Source organism: Stigmatopora nigra, chromosome 2 (assembly GCF_051989575.1).
Source record: "Stigmatopora nigra isolate UIUO_SnigA chromosome 2, RoL_Snig_1.1, whole genome shotgun sequence".
In the NCBI taxonomy this organism is placed as follows: Eukaryota; Metazoa; Chordata; class Actinopteri; order Syngnathiformes; family Syngnathidae; genus Stigmatopora; species Stigmatopora nigra.
The window spans coordinates 5,957,630-5,978,270 of record NC_135509.1 but is presented as its reverse complement, the minus strand read 5'-3'; the positions used below and the strand labels follow the sequence as shown (position 1 = coordinate 5,978,270).

The 20,641-nt window shown below is 38.1% G+C and overlaps 3 protein-coding genes across 3 annotated transcripts in view; 1 reads left to right on the top strand and 2 right to left on the bottom strand.

The window, feature by feature from the left end:
- sipa1l1 (signal-induced proliferation-associated 1 like 1) overlaps nt 1-2,423 on the bottom strand; it is a 37,253-nt gene extending 34,830 nt beyond the window's left edge. Inside the window, exon 1 of the mRNA XM_077744676.1 lies at nt 2,192-2,423. The gene's annotated coding sequence lies outside the window, so the exon portion shown is untranslated. The remainder of the gene's footprint in view (nt 1-2,191) is intronic.
- A 7,018-nt stretch (nt 2,424-9,441) lies between these two features.
- Nucleotides 9,442-15,411, bottom strand: rab15 (RAB15, member RAS oncogene family). The gene is made up of 7 exons (XM_077740675.1): nt 15,072-15,411; nt 13,109-13,169; nt 12,773-12,833; nt 12,305-12,382; nt 12,066-12,155; nt 11,648-11,713; nt 9,442-11,469 (listed from the first exon to the last, which is right to left on the bottom strand). Exons 1-7 carry the CDS (start codon nt 15,193-15,195, stop codon nt 11,308-11,310), a joined length of 642 nt encoding a protein of 213 aa, XP_077596801.1. The 5' UTR covers nt 15,196-15,411; the 3' UTR covers nt 9,442-11,307.
- A 380-nt stretch (nt 15,412-15,791) lies between these two features.
- Nucleotides 15,792-20,621, top strand: fntb (farnesyltransferase, CAAX box, subunit beta). The gene is made up of 12 exons (XM_077740662.1): nt 15,792-15,992; nt 16,121-16,185; nt 17,573-17,645; nt 17,818-17,909; nt 18,353-18,499; nt 18,572-18,655; nt 18,926-19,012; nt 19,070-19,199; nt 19,285-19,417; nt 19,478-19,589; nt 19,670-19,784; nt 20,390-20,621. The coding sequence occupies exons 1-12, from the start codon at nt 15,894-15,896 to the stop codon at nt 20,501-20,503; spliced, it is 1,251 nt and encodes a 416-aa protein (XP_077596788.1). The 5' UTR covers nt 15,792-15,893; the 3' UTR covers nt 20,504-20,621.
- The last annotated feature ends 20 nt before the right edge of the window (nt 20,622-20,641 follow it).

The following is a 20,641-nucleotide window of genomic DNA, read 5'->3' as shown; positions in this document are numbered from 1 at the left end:
ATGTCTTTTGGAAAAGCAGTATTTTTTAAAAAAAAAGCTACTGTCAAGTCAGTGAGACATCACCAATAACGTTGCCAATGGGTTGATGAAAGTAAAGAAAATAAATGCACCTATTGCCTACCATGATGTATGTCTTTGGAATGTGGGAGGAAACTGTAGTACCCACAGGAAACCCACACAAGCCCATAGAGAACACGAAAACTCCATGCAGGTGGACCCACCTTGATTTGAACCCAGGACCCCAAAACTGTGAATCCGACATGCCAACCATTCAGCCGCCGCCCTTTCATAATAATAACTTATTAAAAAAAAAGGAAAACTACAAAGATGTTGCAAAGAAACAATTCCTTGATCATAGGAAATTGTTTATTATTCTCCCAACCATGATGACCAAACAATCTTACCGGTTAACTTAGTATTTCTCAAAGGAGCAGAACATTCCTTAAACAGGTGGAACCCACAATTGATAAGTTTAAAGGAAGTTATATAAACAACTGCCAAAAAAATTAACAAATAAGAAAAGACAGAACAGAAGTGCGAGTGTTAGTAGAGATATGGTGAGCCAAGAAGACAGGAATGATGACAAAGTCATTTTCCTGGCATGCCTTCCCAACAGGAAGGAAACAAAATGAGGAAAGTTGCTGTTTGACGATTGAAAGGAATTGCGGGGGGTGGAGTGAGGCAAGGAGAAGCAACAGCCATAACGCAGCAGGAAAGAATTCAGAGACATAGTAGAAATATATTAAATATATGGAAGGCAACTACACACTAAAATATCCAACATATGCTGGTTTCCATACCAGAAAAACAGCACCAGACCAGTTTTGATAGTTTTTTTTTTCCTCTGGTAAATAAAGAACAATTTTTAACCGGGTGGCATGGCATGTGGCTGTTCTTCTAGAATGCAAAATGTTGCCCATGAAACTGTATTTCATGATTTATTTAGGACTCTGGGGCGGCCCGGCAGATGAGTGGTTACCGCATCGGCCTCACTGTGGGAGCCCTGGGTTCAAATCCAGGTCGGTCCACCTGTGTGGAGTTTGCATGTTCTTCCCAGGGCTGTGTGGCTTTTCTCCGGGTACTCCGGTTTCCTCCCACATTCCAAAGACATGCATGGTAGGCTGATTGGACACTTTAAATTGCCATTAGGTATGCATGAGAATTAGCATGAAGGGTTGTCGGTCTCCTCGTGCCCTGCGATTGGCTGGCCACCAATTCAGGGTGTCCCCCATCTCTGGCATCAACTGGGATAGGCTCCAGCACCCCCCGCGGCCCTAGTGAGGATAACGCGGTTCAGAAAATGAGATGAGATTTGGGACTTTGGAATTATTACTTGTGATGGCAACTGACATATCAGAAGTGGGGCTTTCAATTTACAAATGCATAGAACAATAAATATATAAGTAAAATTGCATTGATCCACAGATCAGCACTGACCTACGTCAAATGAATTGAGCAAGTGTCACCATGCAAAGATAGGGGGAAAAAAGCCTCCACAGTCGACCACCATTTTGATGGATGAAATATTTACTGAGCATCATTGTGCTTTAAACACACCAACAATCATCAGCATTGCTCAGCACTTTTTTTATCAACTCTCTTGTCATACCTAGAAATAAACATCTAAATGGTCAAACCAACATAAGATTATAACCTTGCACACAGGGAAAAAAAGATCAAATGATACAAAAGCCTCTTTTAAATGTGAATAAATCATCTCAGCAGCAGATGCAGCGTCTCGGGGGAAAGGATGGACATACACAGGAAAGCGGGGGAGTGGCTGCGGCAAGCATCCCGATATTCTTTACAAAACAGAACAATCGGATGGGCACTCTTCACAAATCTTTCCTACTTCTCAACAGGGAAACGTAGATTTAGCTTTTCGCTTAAAAAAAAAAAACAATCACATTATTAGGCGATGAACAGTAAAGCGATGGTGTTTACGACGCAGGTTAATGATGAATTGCATGTCGTTGGTATTACGCACAAATCAATCACCTATTATAATCAGCTTGCGTTGTTTTTACGGCGATCCTAACTTTTTTACGATCAGTTTAGTGGCGAAAAAGTGCAAATGTATAAAACAAACAGTACGCAGAGAAGATCTTAAACATCCAAGACAATAAAAATAAAATCCGATCGTAAAAACGCCTTGATTTTAATGATTATAAATAAGCGTGCGTTTACTCACCGTTTCATTCACAGCACCTTCTGGTTGACACTTTTTTCCCTTCGATCGCAGTGTGGTAAAGGATCAAATTCAAAGCTTGGTCACTCAGTTGCTGAAATTGAAAAAAATGTACTTTAAATATGTATGTTGAATGATTATAAAAATAAAGTCCGCGAAGAGTCCGCTTCGTGCCGTGCAGTGCGCCTGCCGCCTATGGTTGGTTCAAAACAGAAGTTCATCCAAAGTTGCTGCGATTCGCTCCGCCCATCGCCACTGATGAGGTCACTCTCCTCCCAGGCCACACGCGAACTCTCACGAGAACAAACATGGAATGTATGCACTGCAGTATCGCGAGATCAGGGAGAACTGCGCCGGAGACAAAGCGTGTTGCCTTGGCAACACAATTCTTGTCAAACAATTGAAGAGTAGAGCAATTACAGTATAATAAACTTTAAGAACACCGTCAAGGAGTTTTATACTGCCTATGAAATATGTTTTTTTTCTCCTTTACATGTGAGGCCTTACCTTGAGGAAGTTATCAAACTATAGTATTATTATAATAATTCCTGAGGTTGAAATCTTCAAAGTGTAAAGCAAACACTTTGTTCTCCATGTGATGATAGGTAACTTTATTGTATATACAGTGTACAAACAAATAGGAATGCATCAAAGAAACTAATAGTACTGTGTGATACAAAGTGAGGAGTATTTTCTTTTACTGCAGAGTAAATAAAACAATCTTTTCACATCAATTGTTTATGTATTTGTTTAAAGCCATATGTATGTGATGTGGAATTTTGTTTAATGATTACAGACCACAGACAAAACCCTGCAGTAAGTGTAGCTTAATTTTGCATAAAGAATGGCCCAATTAGCAGAGTACAATACTTCTATCAGAATCATATTGGGCAAAGTTAAACAACTTGTATGATTAAAGTCATGTACAGACACATGGTGTATATAGAAATCAAAAATTAAACAAATAACATAATCTTGGGAAAAAAACATCTAAAATTAAAGTAAAAGCAAAGAAATAACTGAATACTGAAAAGGTGGTTGGAATGTTTGCCATATAATAGTTCATAGTTTCTATTCTGGTTCAGATTAGGGTTTTTCTGACATTTTCTGAATTTACAACTTAGTTTAGCTGCACTAGTGGCTTAAAAAGTTCAAAGAAACCTAAGCAAAAGTGTTATTTTTCAAGCTTGGCGGTTGACCTCATTGATTAGTTTCCCCAGTGTGTCCAATAAATGATTATCTTATCTTTACTTTGGCATGACACCGTTAAACTTGAGGTTTTTCAAAGCTTTTGATATTGCCTTGTTCTGAAAGACGTGTTTATGAAACCATCACAGATTTGGGGTGACCACCTCGAAAGTACACGACCGCAAAAACCCAGAGAAGCAGAGTAGTGGAATTCCTATCTATATTCCCCCTAGAAGTGGGGGAACTAAAAGAATAGAGCCCATTCACAGCGTTCCACTCAAGCGGCACTCCAACACTAATGGAGATTGACATGAAGAAAGGCGACAAGTTGTTTTCACATACGTCGCCTCTTTTCACCACTTTGCCGAGAGGCGTAATCCAGACACTCTTGGTGCTCTAGAAATAGACAGAATTGGATGTGCTTGTTTTTGTGGAGTGGAGAAACAAACGTGTCTCATTAGGAGTGTGCGTAATTACAATCCTGCCGCATTGTTATTGCGAGGATAGTCGATTGGCAGACATTGGGGGAAGGACAATAAAAGTAATTGTGGATTTTTTTCATATATAAAAAGGATAACCATTAAACTCTCAGACAAGGGACATTATTCATCCAAAAAAAGCTACAAATTTATACTAAACATCAACCATGGAATCATTCTGAAAGACATTTGGCGAATATCTTTGCTTCCAAATTAACAGCAGTTAAGGCAAAAGCGCACAAAAGAAACACAGCATAGCAGACTTGGATGAGTTAAGCATAGAAGAACTTGCAAGGAATGTTTCCCAGAAGAATGGAAGCTGTTATATATCAAAGTACTACATATTTTCTTTTCTTCCATTAATGCTTTTCTCAAGTAACTATTTTTCCTATTAGAGCTGATCTAACGCAAAGGGTACCCTCGGGATTGGTCACCAATCAGTTTCTGTCAATTAAGAAAGAAGACCAGCATGAGGAGGAATATTCAAACCATTTTTATGATATTCTAAGCATATATTCCAATAAAATAGAGTTGTTTGAATGCATTATGTGACACTCATTGAAATAAATACAATTTAAAAGAACTCTAAACCTTGACTGATATTACAGGCTGCTTTCCAATAAACTAAATGTTAGCCAAGTGTAAGACAAGGGAAAGATTACATGTTAGATCTTGTGTATTTTTAATCCCATGCAATTGCCTTCTAGGCAGAGACAATTAAAATACAAATTCTCAATTCATTATCTATTTGGACTGTTTTCAGCTGCTGCCTGCAGGGAATTAAAAGTCACATATAATGCATTTGGACATGAAACAGATGTCTTATCTTAGTAAGTCCATATTTTCTTTCCAGTGCTGCAAACCACTGTTCGAAATTCATCCAACATTTTCTAGGGGGGAAAAAAAAGGCCTCTCGGTCATTCAAAATGTCGGTGTTTAAAAACTAGTGTGTGGCATTATTCCAGAACTCTGAATATGTTGCCAGTACAGCGAGTAGGATTAGCTTTTTTTCTGCTTTATTGTTGTTGTAGTTTGATGATTATTTTATGGCCTTACTTGAGTAGTATGATTATGAGTTTACTACTTAGTTTCTTAATGAACGCTGTTCAATTCATAAAACACATCTGTTAAAGGAGGCATCGCAGTAATGCTCGTTTGCTTGAGGTTCATTAATTCTTTACTTGGAATAGAAAATAGGAAATCAGAGACAGAACACTTTTGCTTATTTGGTGAATTGTGACTGATTGCAAGCCTGAGTTTTGTGGCTGAATGATGTAAAAATTAATAGAATCTAATAAAAATGTGCTCTAGGAAATTAATGGAAGGCCAAAACACAAAATACCATTGGACAAGAGAAAATGGGAACTGGCCTCAAGTGGATTCAAGACAGCTTTGTGTAAGGTCCATTACAAGCCAAAGCTATGTATTAATTATGACTTCCTCTAATACTATTTTACCTACTTGGAGCGGAGAGCTTCTCTTGAGGTGTACATGCCAAATGGGGGTGTCAAAACAACTTAGTTGCTGTCAAAATGCATCCAAACTAAGCCTTTCTTAGCATAGACATACAGAGGCGCCTCTGCATGATACGTTGAGAAAGAGGTGGAAGCATGTACAGAATTCAAAGCATTTCTCATATGGTGCACACACACACACATACATGAGCTGAAAACTGAAGCAATGTGACTCACTCTAGTGTGAAAGCACAAAACAGAGGTGGGAGGATGACATCACAACCCCCTGCAGAGAGGGGAAAAAAGGCCTAACAGTTGGACACTATTCAAGCTTACATATATAAGGCCCCAGACAACACACACTTTCACACACAAATACGTGTAGACATGCTCCCACTCCTCCTCTATTGCCCCTAAAATGTGACCACATGGTGAATTTTCTCACTAGAAATAGTGCATATTGTCATGAAGAGTCATTCCAGGTGTTAGGTTGTGGATTTCCAAACTCACATGAAGTGGGGGAGGTTAGTGGAGGCTGACGTACACGCTCTGACAGGATTTCATGGAGCCGGGTTTGGAAAATAAGACGGTAGCGTGCAACAGATGTTGAGAAACGTCATCTCTTTTGAGTTGTTTAGTCCGAGGATGTGCATGAGCTTGCATGGCCTGCCTGCACCTGAACGGACAGCTCATATAAAGGAGCATCAGTCACTGTCTTAGACCCCCACTAGCAGCACTGCCAACCCCGTCACCACCAACACCATCACAGTACATTCCGCATTCAAGTGAAAGAACACTTGCACACTCAGTCACTCTAATGCGATTGAGGAGAAGGCGGGAAGATTAGAGCTTGATCTCAAAGACAAGTTGCTGAGTGCAGTGATTCACCACCAAAAGCAGATTGGGGTTTTTTTTTTGGGTAGGGGGTAGGCAGAAAATAACTTATTCAAATGGATGCTTTATTTGAGGGATAGAATGGATTTCTCTGCTTCTTGTGATGATATTAAATGATTTCATCGACATGAACAACATGTGAGTAAATCCGGAGGGAAAAGTGGTGATGATTTTAAAGTTGGGGAGACAAAATAGTTGCCAGGTCCCTCAATAAACAGTAAAAAGTGTATACATGTATATTATTACAAAACGCCAGACTGTGAAGTCTTAGAGTTGCTAACCATATTCCACCATCTTTAATAAGATTCAGACCACCATAAGATTTTCCTCATCTCACCAGAGCAGCACATTTAATAGTAGTTTCATGCAGAAGATAAAGAATATATGACTTACTATTGTTATATTCTCCATTTACATTTTGTTGCTGAGCCATTTGTGCCCAATCTGAGCTGAAAAGACAACATGTAGGTCGATATTTTTCAGTATTGTGGTTATTTTAACATCGAAATTGAATCGGGGGAGGCATTATAATGCTTGAAGGCTCTTTTTTAATGAATTGCTCCTCCTTTGGCAACTGCTGCTTAATGTGGTAAATTTTGTTGAGTGCATGCAGTGAGTTTATTTCAAATTTAGCCATTGAGAGCAAGTGGAATTTTTTTTAAAGTCGTAAATTAATTTTATGACTTATGACAGGGGGGTAATGCGAATGATAATGATTAGAAATATTATTAAAGCAATGAGTTGTCTATCTATAAAAGAGCTTGGTCTGAAATAGGAACCTGTTTATATTAATGGTCAAAATCTCCTATTTTAAAAGGCATAATATCTGTTTAGAAGGATTAAACTAATCCTGTTGGACTTTTTTCTTTAAATCCTTTTTTATCTTTTCAATTTCTATGTAATATAAATATATATACCTACATATATATATACTCAGTTCAGTTTGTACATCCTTATATGTGGGAAGAAAAGATGGTCAAAAGCTTTGAGTGGCTGTTCCGCCTGTACACCCACACTACTCGATTTCAAATTGTGATATATACAGTCTACAGTACTTCCTCCCATGATGCCATTAAGCGCCAGCATTCTAAGGCTGGTTATTGCGTCTGGATTGGTTGGCAGGAAGTACCATCCGCTAATTAAAAGTGAGCGTCCGGTGTTTACGGATTAGTAGCATGTTCTTGCTTGCCTGTAGTTTTTTTTTCTCCTCTGGGAAATTGAGTCTGTGGACTCGAATTACTTCTCTGCATGAAAATGAGATTTGCATTTTTGCTCACTTGATTGCACATTGTTATATAGCCATCAAGATATATATATATTTTTTACATTTCAAATTCAATGGCAAAATACTGTGGTGATAGTGTTACCAGCACAAAAATAAACTGACTTATTTGTGTCAAAATAATATAAAATACACAATAAATGCCTTTAGGTGATTGTCCTGTCGCAAAAATAAATAAATATACTGTATCCAACTATGAGCTTTTCTCCCTAAAACATACATCTGGAATAGTAAAATTGCTGAAATAACATATAATCGAATTTCCAAATTCAATTCAAATCAACTCTAATACTCAATTAGAAGCACTAATGTTTAAATTGTGTCTTATCATTTTCAACAGCAACCTGATGGTGTAGTGGTTCACTTGCCTGACTTTGGTGTGGGCTCGATTCCCGTTTGTGCCGGTCTGATCTTGAATGCGAATGGTCATCTGTATTTCTGTGTGCTTTAAGGCTGACTGGCGACCAGTTTAGGATGAATGGATTTTTGACAAAGGGTGATGATGATGATGATTCCCATCCATCCACAATGATGCTGTCACTACAGAATACAAGTTTAGTAACAAGTTTAGTTAGTATCCTCCCCTAAGAGAAGAACAGCAATATAATATTCCTCTAAAAACAAATGCACTGACCCCTCACTGGTGAACTATTTTCAGAACAAGCCTAGAGCCATGCATGTAGTCCTACTGAGCCAAAAAGTGCCTGCAAGAACTATACTGGAGACCCCTAACCATCCATGTCATGTGTCATCTATTGAATTATGCATTCACTTATTGAGACATTCTCTCCCAAGTGTTTTTACAGATATATTTCTTCTAAACATTTGGAAATCTTAAATCCCTAAGCGCCGTGCATCCATCCAACATGTTGTCATCTTATGTACTAAAGCTGTCAAATCAATGTGAATGAGGCTTGGGGGACAGTGGCTGTATCAAGGAGTATTAAATAGTCTACTCGATGTACTCCATTACCTTCCAAGCAGTTGTGTGGACATGCGTGGGTGATATGTGTCAGTGTATATGTGTGTGTGTCAATCAGCCTTGGTGCGAGATAACGAGCTGTCATATCAGTACCACATGCATATTCATGAGGATGTTAATGTCACCCCAGGCGCTTTAATGAGTTGACAATATGAACAACTCAGATGAGGCGATGAACAAAAAGCTTTGCAGGTTTTTCCCCTCTTTCCCTGTCAACCAGTTACAGCTTTAGGACCATCAGTTCCAGTGAATGCTTGAAATAGCTTCTTAAACTGGAGGGTGAAATGCAAAAAAAAAAAAAAAAAGACAATGTGGATGGATGGTTGTGCATCTAAAAGCATGAATTTATGTTGGAAATCAATGGTGATGGGAAATGAAGGAATGTTTGTGCTTTTTCTGCCATCTACAGGCCAAAAATGCTAGATGCATGCAAACCAGTGAATAAACAGTTGATATGGGAAAAATATAGCTTTTTGTGTAGTTTCTAAAAAAAAAATGGGAAAAAAGTACACAATATATGTGTAACAGGTGTATCACAATCCAGGGGGGAAATCAGTACTGACAATTAAGGGCTTCACTTAATTCCATCAAGCAACAAAATTAAATGAAATTTTTTTAAGTGCTATAATGGGTGCAAATAGTACGATGTACGTGAAAGGGAGTAACAAAAGGTCAGAAATATTACTCGTGGTTGAATAGGACTCACTGGGGTGTCATAACGGTGAAAAAAGATCAATATAGTATTATAGGTGCTGTACATTGAGTCAATAGGCACTAAAAGATATCTAAAATGTTTTTAAGTGCTCCAATGGGAGTCACTAGAAAAGTGTAAAAGGGTGTTGAGATTGAGAAAAGAGCACCACAATTTTAAAGTACACTTAAGACAAGCTATTTATAATGTTATATGAAATGATGGCAATTTTATCAAAATAAATAGTCTCCACTGGTAAAAAAAAACACCCATGAATGCAGTCTTAAATCTTTAAGTATTTACTCATAAACATCTGACAACATTTTTCCAAGAATAATATGCTGCACTTTGATTGTACAATGTATTATACAGTATTTCCACAAATGCTAGTAAATTCAGTGTAAAGACAGAAGAAATTCTTCTCTTTTTTTCCCCTCCAACATTTGCATTATAATTCCAGAATTTACAATCCAGAACCTCATTCAACACCCCACACTTACCGGTCGGTACACATGCACGCACACACACACACTCATGCTGTCATTTTCTGTCAACGGGTAGCAATTATGAAATAAGAATATGAAACGGATGCGCACAAAGTGGATGTTCACTTTGCATCTCTGGCTGAATGAATCATACGAGTTTGAATTTACATCCATCTGTCTTTTAACTTCACTGAAGTTACAACCAAATCAAATCTGCATGCAAAAACAATTTACTCGGCTCTAGGACGACTTTATTATTATTTTTTTTTAAATGTGGGCTCTGTAAAAATCTCATACTGAGACTCTATTGTGCTGCTAGATTTAAATAATACGCATATTAATTTTAAAGGGAAACATCAGCATTATACAACACATTTCGCACTATAAAATAAAACATACTGTTTGGCCATAAAGAAACACAATTTTTTAAATGACCTGGTGCTGGATCACAAACTGCCAACAAATTTAACCAACAACTAAATAAAACCATCCCTGAATATCTCCCTAGTGTGCACTTGCATTATATATAGCACCCTTTTAGGGTATCTTCCTACAATTACACCCACTGCATGAAAAAGCTGAAAACGTAATAATATACTTACTCAGTGAAAAGTATTGGAGATTGGTGAAGGGCAATTGTAATTCCAATTGTAATTTTGCTCTGGAATAGCCATTTGAGCATTTTTCTCCTTGATTATAAAATAACCTAAGCCTATTAGAAGGGCAACAACAGTACATGCATATTTTGTATAACATCTTCAAACACATTTGTACAAACATGGTCTTTCCCACACTCTTGATCTATTTTGCATTGATTCTATTTCATTTTTAATCTCATGGTTCATTTTGAAGCACTTATTACTCTACTTACCTTACTGCAACATCTTACTGTTTAATACTTGTTAATGTAACATGAACAAGAAGCTTAAAAACTTAATGATTCAATCAAAAAAATTTATTGAATTTAGATTAAATGTGGTTTCTAGCTAAATAAATGTTTGGGAAAAATAGTTGCAAATGATTAAGTGCAACAATATTGTACTTAAGTGTACTGGATTTTGTAAAACCAGCAATGTAACATTATAAGCAGTTTCCAAAATATGATTTTTACATAAAAATCATTGTGCTAGAAATCCGTTAGTCGAATAGTATTACTGACTAGCAGTATTAGTGGGATATGCTACTAGTCCTCTCGTTTCACCAATTATGATTAATTGATTTACAATGCCAAAATAATTCAACTAGTTAATTATGTGTTCAAGCCTCCTTTAAACTTGGAACTAAATAAATCAATTAAATGCTCAAACAGCTTCACAAAAAAGTTGTCAGAGCAGTTATCTATATAGTATCTTAATAAGGAGGCTACCATTGAATGACATGTCAACTAGAGCTTGATAGTATCAGCAGTGAGGTTAAAATGTACACTAAAAGGTCAAAATATGCACTTTAATAATAATGATAATTCAAAAGATTTACTTGGACAGAGTCATTCTACTTTTGCATCCTGGTCGACGTCGATTTTTACACTAACCTGAAGCTGGAGATCAAGAAATGCAACAAAAAAATGCTCAAACGGCTTATCATATGATTTCTCCCATGGTGACTGATGAGCAGAGACTTGTGTGCATCCAATGGAAATAGTTCAACTGATTGGGTTGTGTATTTTAACACCAGCAGCCTTTCCCTTGGTCAGCAGAACCGCCATCACACAGTCCCTCTTCTTCCTCCAGAGCAGCCAGGTTTAATTCGTCAGTCACAGACATTCGCAAAAGATCCAGGTCTTTCTTGTTCGCTGCCAGCACCTGCTCGGCCAGCCGTGTAAAAGTCTTGAGGAATAACACAAAAAGAGGCCGAGAATTATTAACTTGCTATGAAACCAAGGCTATACACACCACTGGTTTTCTTTTAGTGTCACCTTAAAAATTCCAATGATGATAGTCGTAATACATTTCATGCCAAAACGAACCAAAGGTTCTGCATTTTTGCTCTTGAAAAGGGTCTCACCTCTGTTATGTTATGGTTGGTGAAGGCACTTGTCTCAAAAAAATCCATTCCATAAGCTCTTGCCAGCTGGAAGATAACAATAATAAATACAACCTAGTTAATTTCTCTCACACATTCAAAACTGACGTAAAGGATGTAATACTATTCATGAAATATTAGTAATATTTGGCTTTCAGGGGAAAATTTAGGATAAACCTAAAATTGCTACTGACTTCTACAAGGTGAATTTGACTTTTCTAACTGAAATCAAACTGTTCACTGTTGTGCCCTGTGATTGGCTGGACCCTGATTCAGGGTATCCCCTGCCTCTTGCCCAGAGTCAGCTGGGATAGGGTCCAGCACCCCCTGTGAGCCTAATGAGGATAAAGCAGTTCAGAAAATAAAAGAATGAATGAATATATAAGGGTTAGAGGCACACCTGGAGTCCTTGCTCTGTGGGCACCTGCCTCTTGTCCACTTCATCCGACTTGTTCCCGACCAGGATCTTTTGGACCCGTTTTGGAGCGTACTAGCAATGAGATGATTGATAAATTAGAGGAGTTTGACTTACTAAATAGTAAATAGCTACCAGGGAATAAGAAATGAAATACTTTGCTAGCAGCGATTTCATTAAAAATGACATAATAGAATTGAAAGTTCCAACAGGGACTCACTTACTTCGTCCACATCACTGGCCCATTTCATAATGTGTTGGAAGGAGCGCTCACTTGTGATGTCGTAGACCAGAAAAATCCCCTGGGGAATAATATGAGATTGAAAGATTTTAATTAAGACGCCACTGAGCGTAGATCATTGTAAATTGCTTATCAATGGCCGGAGGAGGCATTAAAAGTAATACGATCTTTCAAATTTCATTATCCATTTCCAGTAAATAGAAAATTCAATTCAAGCAGATTGGATGGTTTCTACAGCCTGAAGGCGTAACAGTCTGTTCTCGTTGTCAAGATTAACATCAAGACTTTTTTCCCCCGAAAACCATCTTCTAATAATAAGGCCTTGAATAGAAAACAAAGATGCATCCAATAGATAACAGTGGCCATTACTATTCATCCCACCCACTCTCTATTAAGCTTGTCCTCATCAGGGTCATGTGGCACATGTAAACAAACGACTTATAATTACTACCTGCGCTCGCCTGTAGTACTGTTTAGTGATGGTCTGGTAGCGTTCCTGGCCTGCAGTGTCCCTAGGAAAAAAAAACAAATATTCATGCAGATTCACTAAATGAAATAAGGACAACAATATTGGCATTATATGAAGAGGATGGAATATACAGCAGTACTTAACAACTCAATCCATCTCTATAGTGTGTGTCTGAATAATTTAGGGATGTAAAAGTGAACTAGAGTGATTTGTTTAATCAAAAATAGTCATCAACCACTATATTATGAGATCTACAATACACACCTATAATCATTAGTTAAAAAAAACTACCCTGTAACACACATTATCAATACTTACCATATCTGAATACGCACTTTGATACCATCTATTAGCAATGTCTTCATTTTGAAGTCGATCCCTGTAGGAAATAAAAAGTTTGGTATGTAAAAACAGTGTTTGAAAACTTGGATAACAGCAAGAATACATATACATTCTGCAAAATAAACATAAATCCTTGCCATATAGCAGATTTTATTGCAAAATATAGAGATCCGTTAAAGACATTTCTGCTATATTAGTAAATAGTACTGCAGCTTGCAGCATGTATTTGTGAAAAATAGGTTTTGTTTACATCAGTTGGTGCTTAGACAACAACTTATTACGCTTAAACATGAAATTAAAAAAATCTTAATTCAATATTTTAAATCTGAGAATCAGTAAGGGAAATCTTAGCACAAAGATGGCCAGTTTTCCTTATCTTCCTTCTAGTTATTAAATATAAATCCATCCTTTTTTTGTTCCCAGCCTCAATGCCTCCAGGGACTAATGCCACTGAAGTCAATCAAAGGTAAAGCCACACCACTTTCAGAGTCCATAGTATTCCCCATGAAGTCAATTAACAGCTCATCTATGTTAAACAGACTCCTACCCAAGTGACCCAACATCTCACTATGGGAGGAAAAAAAAGGTATTGACTCCAATTGATTCCCATTTTTACCAAAGAGGATTAAGGCCAGAGAGAAAAAGTCTCATTGTATCTCACTAAATGAATACACTGCAGGAATAAAGCATAGTGTGGACTACTCATAGAACTAACTTTATAGTGTTTAGGCTAAATTTACTTTACTTAATATTCCGAAACTTTACTTTCTTTGAAAAATGCATTTAATTAAAGCCTCCCTTTAGTAGCTGTGCCTTTCCCAAATGTGAAAAAAAGTAAAATTTTCTGCAGTTTATGTACTCTATTGTAACAATGTGAACACAACAATACAGCAGACTGCATTTAATGGAACATGGCAGCGCTTCACAATCAGCTGTGTGAGCGCCTTGAATAAACGAAGGGGAACAAATCCCAAAGTGACTTGACAAATGAAGTGAGCGTGTTCTAGCATTCAACATAGATGAGGTGGTGACATTTGTCAGGGTGTGAGAGGACATGGCTGCAGATGGTCCAATAGAAGCAAAGACGAATGAAGGAATGAACAAAATCCTATAGAAAAACGTCTCTTCAGCTGTAACATTATCATTTCTTCTGGAAACTGCAACTTTATATCATAGGGAAGCATCTATTATTCATAATGAACTTGAGAATTATTGCATTAAAATAATCATGATGCAATACTTTCACCTGATTGTCACCAATTTGAAAAAAAAACAGTGTGAAATGGGTGTTGCAATGATAATAATAAGTTATTAATTAATTTTCTGTCTCGCTTTGTATGCTCAAAAGGGTCACGGGGGTGCTGGAGCCTATCCCAGTCAACTTTGGGCAGTGGACAACCTGAATTGATAGCCAGAAAATGCATGGCATGAGACAAACAGCCAATAACTTGCACACTCACTCATACCTAAGGACAATATAGTGTTCAACCAGCCAACCTTTTATCTATTTTTAATGTGCGATGTTGCTAATTAAGTTCAAGCAGAATCTGCCTACTTAATTGACATACTTCATTATCATGACCTTGCCTGCACATTTCATTTAGTCCTTTCAATATAAACAGGGGGACACCCAATTCACCTGAATTGGTTGCCAGCCAATCACAGAGCACAAGAACACACACAAAAACATTCACGCTCATACTCATACAGATGGGTAATTTATAGTACCCTGAGAACCCACAATTTGCCATATTTTTTTAAATGCTGGTGCATGCAGAGAAATTATAATTGAAATAAAATCAGCCATAATAATTTGCAGCACAAGCAGTCATCTGTATTGCATTTAAATGTGCATTGGGACAAAGGCAGCCTGCTAAATCTGCTTGGTTGTTACCTTAGAATATCTAGATTTTCAAAATATATGGACAGTGGCGCTTACCTATTGTTGAAATGTGGGATGGGTGAAATTCATTGTCGGTAAATCGACAAAGCAAACATGTTTTTCCAACCCCAGAGTCTCCGAGAAGCAGGAGTCGGAAGAGCACATCATACTGCTTAGCCATGGTTTTGAATGAAAGAGAGGGAGGGGGAAATAAAAAGGTGACAGTCGGTTAACTCAGGGACGAATGGTTCCCTCCCCTCTCACGGGCCATGTTTGCTTCAATTGGCAACGTCAGAATTTGTGTCTTTTTTTTAAGACTGACAGAGACAAAACAAGGATGCTCGGTTCTTCTGCCCTGCCTCCTCTAGTGGGTGCGGTGAATCACTGTCAAGTTTAATAAACAACAGTTTGCGATTCCGGTTACTGCTTTTCACAATTTAAGATGTGCACATGCTGGGTCTCCTATGTTTATTAAAGTCATGTTTTCTTTTTCATTTTGTAAGGGAAAAGGTGTTTTTAAAGCAGTACAGTTACGTTGTGTTGGAAGGATTATGGTTGTTTTAACCCCAAGGTTTAGTTATTGATTATGTTACTATGGTACAAGACATTTAATAGGTGTTATTAGACAAAACAAGAAATGACATGACATGACGGAAACTACATCAAATGCAGTATAATTTATCGCATTTTGATTTCGCGGTACATTGAAGGAGTTTTGATTCACAAATACAGGTCGTTATTTTGGCGCGCCAAACACACCGTAGTTACAAAGAAACGTAACTTCCGCACGCTCCAAATTAAACAGGAAGTGAACAGACTGGAGCCAAAGTGTTAGGAGATCTGTCATAACAACCCTATTGCGAGTTTGTATTTATTAGGATGGACGGTGTACAGAATCCTCTCCGGTGTTTTCGGAAATGTCACTCCGCTGAATTGTTCGCGGAAGATGGGTTGGAAACCGTGACATCCCGGGAGCAGGTAAGCGATGGTAAACATTTGCGTGTTAAAGCTATAAATACATCATCTATTATTCAGATCTCCACGATCGGATTGTTATAACGCTGTTATTGAAAACTACTAAATGTGACTTTCATTTTTGGGAACAGAAAAGGGTTGAACGGAGCATTGAAGAAGTGATCAATGTTTACAAGCAAGTCCACACCATACCGCTGTAAGTATTGGTTTCATCACGATATACCCGCTAAAGCTGTTTAATTTAAAACATTTAACACGCCCCCGCAGTGACAGAGTACCCGTTATATTTGGCAAATGACTGTGACGCCTAAGAAAGCCGCACTTCTTCGTTATGTCATTGCAGACAATGTATACAGGCAACGAGTGGCACTACTGCCACTTGCCGGTCAAACTGAGTCATTGCAACTTGAGATGAACGCTCGACAATAAATGATAAACGCTCAATTGCAAATTTGCAATCCATATGATCCTGCATCAATATAAAAGGCAATTTAAAAACTCTTGTATTAAATATAGGTAGGTATAGGTAGGTTAGCCAATAATGCTACAATTTCATTTTGTAATAAGCCTTGATTAGTGAATCCAGAAATATTTTAGGACACATAAAGTAAAGGACAAGGGATATAAGAAGTCAACAAAAGCATACTAACAGATCTGAGAAGCTTCTCCTTGTGCGTTACTATGACAACCAACTAGTCTCCCTCAGGATGTGACGCTTCCGCCCAGCGAATATTTTTTTTCACACATAAAACCACCCAATTAGTAATTGTAAGATCTACTGCTTTAGCAGTAAAACCTTCATTTAATTATTTTAGATTAACTGTTGCATATACAATACTGCATTTGATTGGCACCGCCGGATAAATACATTTAGGTGAGGTTTTACGGTGTTTTGTAATTAATAAAGACAATGTTACAAAATATGACAATCCTTATTACTAATTTTTACATGTTTTCTGCCTCATAATTGCATAACTGTGAAATAAGCACAAATAGTGTCGATGAGGAGGCCTATTTTGACTCATGCAGTAATGACTGATTTACAGTGATTATGATACATTACTAAGCACACTATTACTGTCTATGATGGTTTTAATGGCGTGTCAATCGGCCCACGTGTTCTTCTGCTATTCGCGGCCGCCTCTTAACAGGCTGACACATCTTATTTCTATGACAACTGCATCAAACTACCAGCACAAACTGAAGAGAACATTGGTTTATTTTTTTCATTTCAGAAGGTTTTCCAATTGTGAGGCTGTTTAAATAAGATGAATTCAATGTTTGTAAACTAGGTTTGGATCATTAAACATACACACTTCCAATACAATAATATAAATGTGTATTGGGTTCAAATTCCTCCTAAAATTGCTCTGCAGTGACAAAGTAAAATGGGACTTGTAATTGTAAATGTAGCCAAATATTCAATTAACTACATTGTAGACTCAAGCATGTCAACAATAATTAAAATGACATCACATAAAAACCTCATTCAGTTTTACGTTGATCTTATTTCCATACCTAAGCACACACTGTAGTTTTGTACTATATTTTAAACTGATATTTGTCTTGTATTTGCTCCACAGACCAACCTTGCTCCGGGAACAACACTTCCAATATCTCAAGAAGGGCTTACGGCACTTATCAGACTCTTATGAGGTACAAAGTCAAACACATGTACACACATAAAGCAACATACCAATCATTAAAAATGCTGCCCTATTCAAAACAATAAATTGGCCAATGAGGTCACCTGTTTTAGTGCATTTTAATTGGATCTTTTAACCTCTCATCTATAGTTATCGCTACATAATCTTGTGTGTGTGTTTAGTGTCTGGACGCAAGCAGACCTTGGCTTTGCTTCTGGATTCTTCACAGTCTAGAGTTACTTGAAGAGCCTGTTCCTGACAACATGGCCTCAGAGTAAGTCACATGTCATGTGCTCGTTTCAATTTAGTAAGGTAAAAAATAATAATAAATACTGTTTACATACTCTAAAATCTTTATGTGAAAGTAAGCATTTGCCAAGCACTTATTTTCCAACTTCTGTGATCTCCCATTGTGTTCAGATCAGAGCCTGGGAGAGGCTGCTAAAGCTTACTTTTCCATCCAAATAAATTGGCTTCCAGCTTCTTTGTGTAATTGGGTGCCATGTCGAAGTATATAAAGGATATTCAGAAATTTGCACACTCAAAACAGTGTTTGAAGTTTGGGGGAAAAATGTTAAGGGAACGTATTTTAGTTAATTACACGTTTCCGTGAAAATCCATTCTAACCGCAAGTGTAACTGCCCTCAAACAATGAGGCAAACATTACATTATCAAAGGTGGGGAAAAAAAATAATTGACTACTTACTGCCAATGCAGTGTGTGTCAGTTCCTGGCCCGATGTCAGAGCCCAACGGGGGGTTTTGGCGGCGGACCTTCGCAGCAAGCCCACCTGGCTCCAACCTACGCTGCCGTCAACGCCCTCTGCATTATCGGCACAGAGGAAGCTTACAACATAATCGACAGGTACACTGTGTGTAATAATACTTGGAAGTCACACTATGGTTACCTAGGTTGATTTTATTCTTCTTTTTCCAGGGAGAAGTTATTAGATTTCCTATGGTCAGTGAAGCAGCCTAATGGCTCCTTTGTGATGCACGTGGGAGGGGAGGTGGACGTCAGGTGAGAGGCCAGATAAATGGGATCAGGATGTTGGCCCTGAGACTTTTTCTGAAAAGTGCAAGTCATAACCTGCAAGAAACCAAAGAAAAATCATGAAAATACTACAACATAGCATGTACAAAATAGTGAACCTGTTAAATAACCAAGTAACTCATGACCTCTGTATGAGAATCATGAATATTTGTTAACATTTTAAAAAAAGAAGTGATTTTTGCAAAATTGAATCAGCAATATGTGCACATTTGACTGTATATGCACTTACCTCCACAGAAGCGCATACTGTGCAGCCTCTGTAGCATCGCTCACCAACATTATCACACCCAAACTCTTTGAGGACACCACGAACTGGATCCTCAGGTCAGTTAAATGCTGTCAGCTAATTTTATGCTTGCTCTAATGTGTGGTTTTGTGTAGTTGCCAGAACTGGGAGGGTGGCCTGAGTGGCGTGCCCGGTCTTGAGGCCCATGGTGGCTACACGTTTTGTGGCACTGCCGCGCTGGTCATTCTGGGGAAAGAACACATGCTGGATCTTAAAGCTTTACTGGTAAGCAACATGGTGCAAATAATTGCAAAAAAAAGTGGGAAAATGCAGTTTTCTTACCCTCATACTGCATCCTTGTGGTTGGCAGAGGTGGGTGGTCAGCAGACAGATGCGTTTCGAAGGAGGTTTCCAGGGCCGTTGCAACAAACTAGTGGATGGCTGCTACTCCTACTGGCAGGCGGGACTCCTGCCTCTTCTCCATCGGGCATTTTTTAAAGAAGGTAACCAACCACAATGATAAATGCTCGTTGTAGTATCGGCGCTAACCCATTTTTGCACAGGGGAGTCGGAGCTGAGTCGAGAAAGGTGGATGTTTGAGCAGCAAGCTTTGCAAGAGTACATCCTTCTTTGCTGTCAGAATCCAACTGGTGGTCTGCTAGACAAGCCTGGCAAGTCAGTATGACAAAAAACACACAAAACAAAACAACAACAAATATCATCCTCAAGTGTTTTGAATCTTTTTCCTTATCCAGATCCAGAGACTTTTACCACACGTGTTACTGCCTGAGTGGCCTTTCTATAGCACAGCATTTCGGGAACAGTGAAAGCCATCATGAAAGTGTCCTCGGCAAGGAGCAGAATAAATTGGTGAGGGGGCACGATGTCTTTTTTTCCCTCAAAAATATTACAATCTGAAATTATATGCTTTTCTTTATTGAGGTCCTTACCCTTACATAATTGTAGTTTGTTTTGAAATAATTGGTAGCAGTTACTGTTATCAATTTGTAGTGGAAAACATTATGACTATGTCATACACAACAAGAATTCAAATTTGGTAGACTGTTGGGTCAAAATGAGCCATTTCCTCCAAGTTAAAGGGCAAACACATGTTAAGTGTGACTGCGACAGATGTGAGGCGTTGGCTGTAGTGGAGAAGTGAAGTAATTGAAATGGGGGGGCAGGATAGTACGTGTGGTTTCACTTAAGAATGTGAATGGCACCAGCTGTGGTGTCGATTTGACATTTTCAGTTTCCTGTTATGTCACTTTTACCTTAGACTGGTGACACAGACATTGCCCATAACAAAAACTAGTTTGTTGATTCAACAGTGTGACAAATTTCTTTGGAATTGTTACAACAAGTTGCCTGTTTTCGCATTTGGGCAATTTCCAAAAATACCTATTGACAGGTTTTTTTTTTTTCCGCTTGCTACTTTCTAGTAAAAACCCATCCATGTTTGTTCCTCTTTGTAGGCTCCCACACATCCCGTTTACAACATCTGTCCAGAGAAGGTGGCTCAAGCCTTGCAGCACTTTCACCAGCTGCCCGTTCCAGAAAGAAAATCCTCGAGGGACCATCAATCCTAGTTTTAAGTCTCTCACTGGAGGGGGGGAACACTAGGAGCAGCAAAAAGCAAAAATGCTTCAGGCCACTCTGAAATGAAATGTTTCAGCAAGGCTGAGGTTATTAAATCTTTGTATTGCATCAGCTTCTCTGAGTTTTCC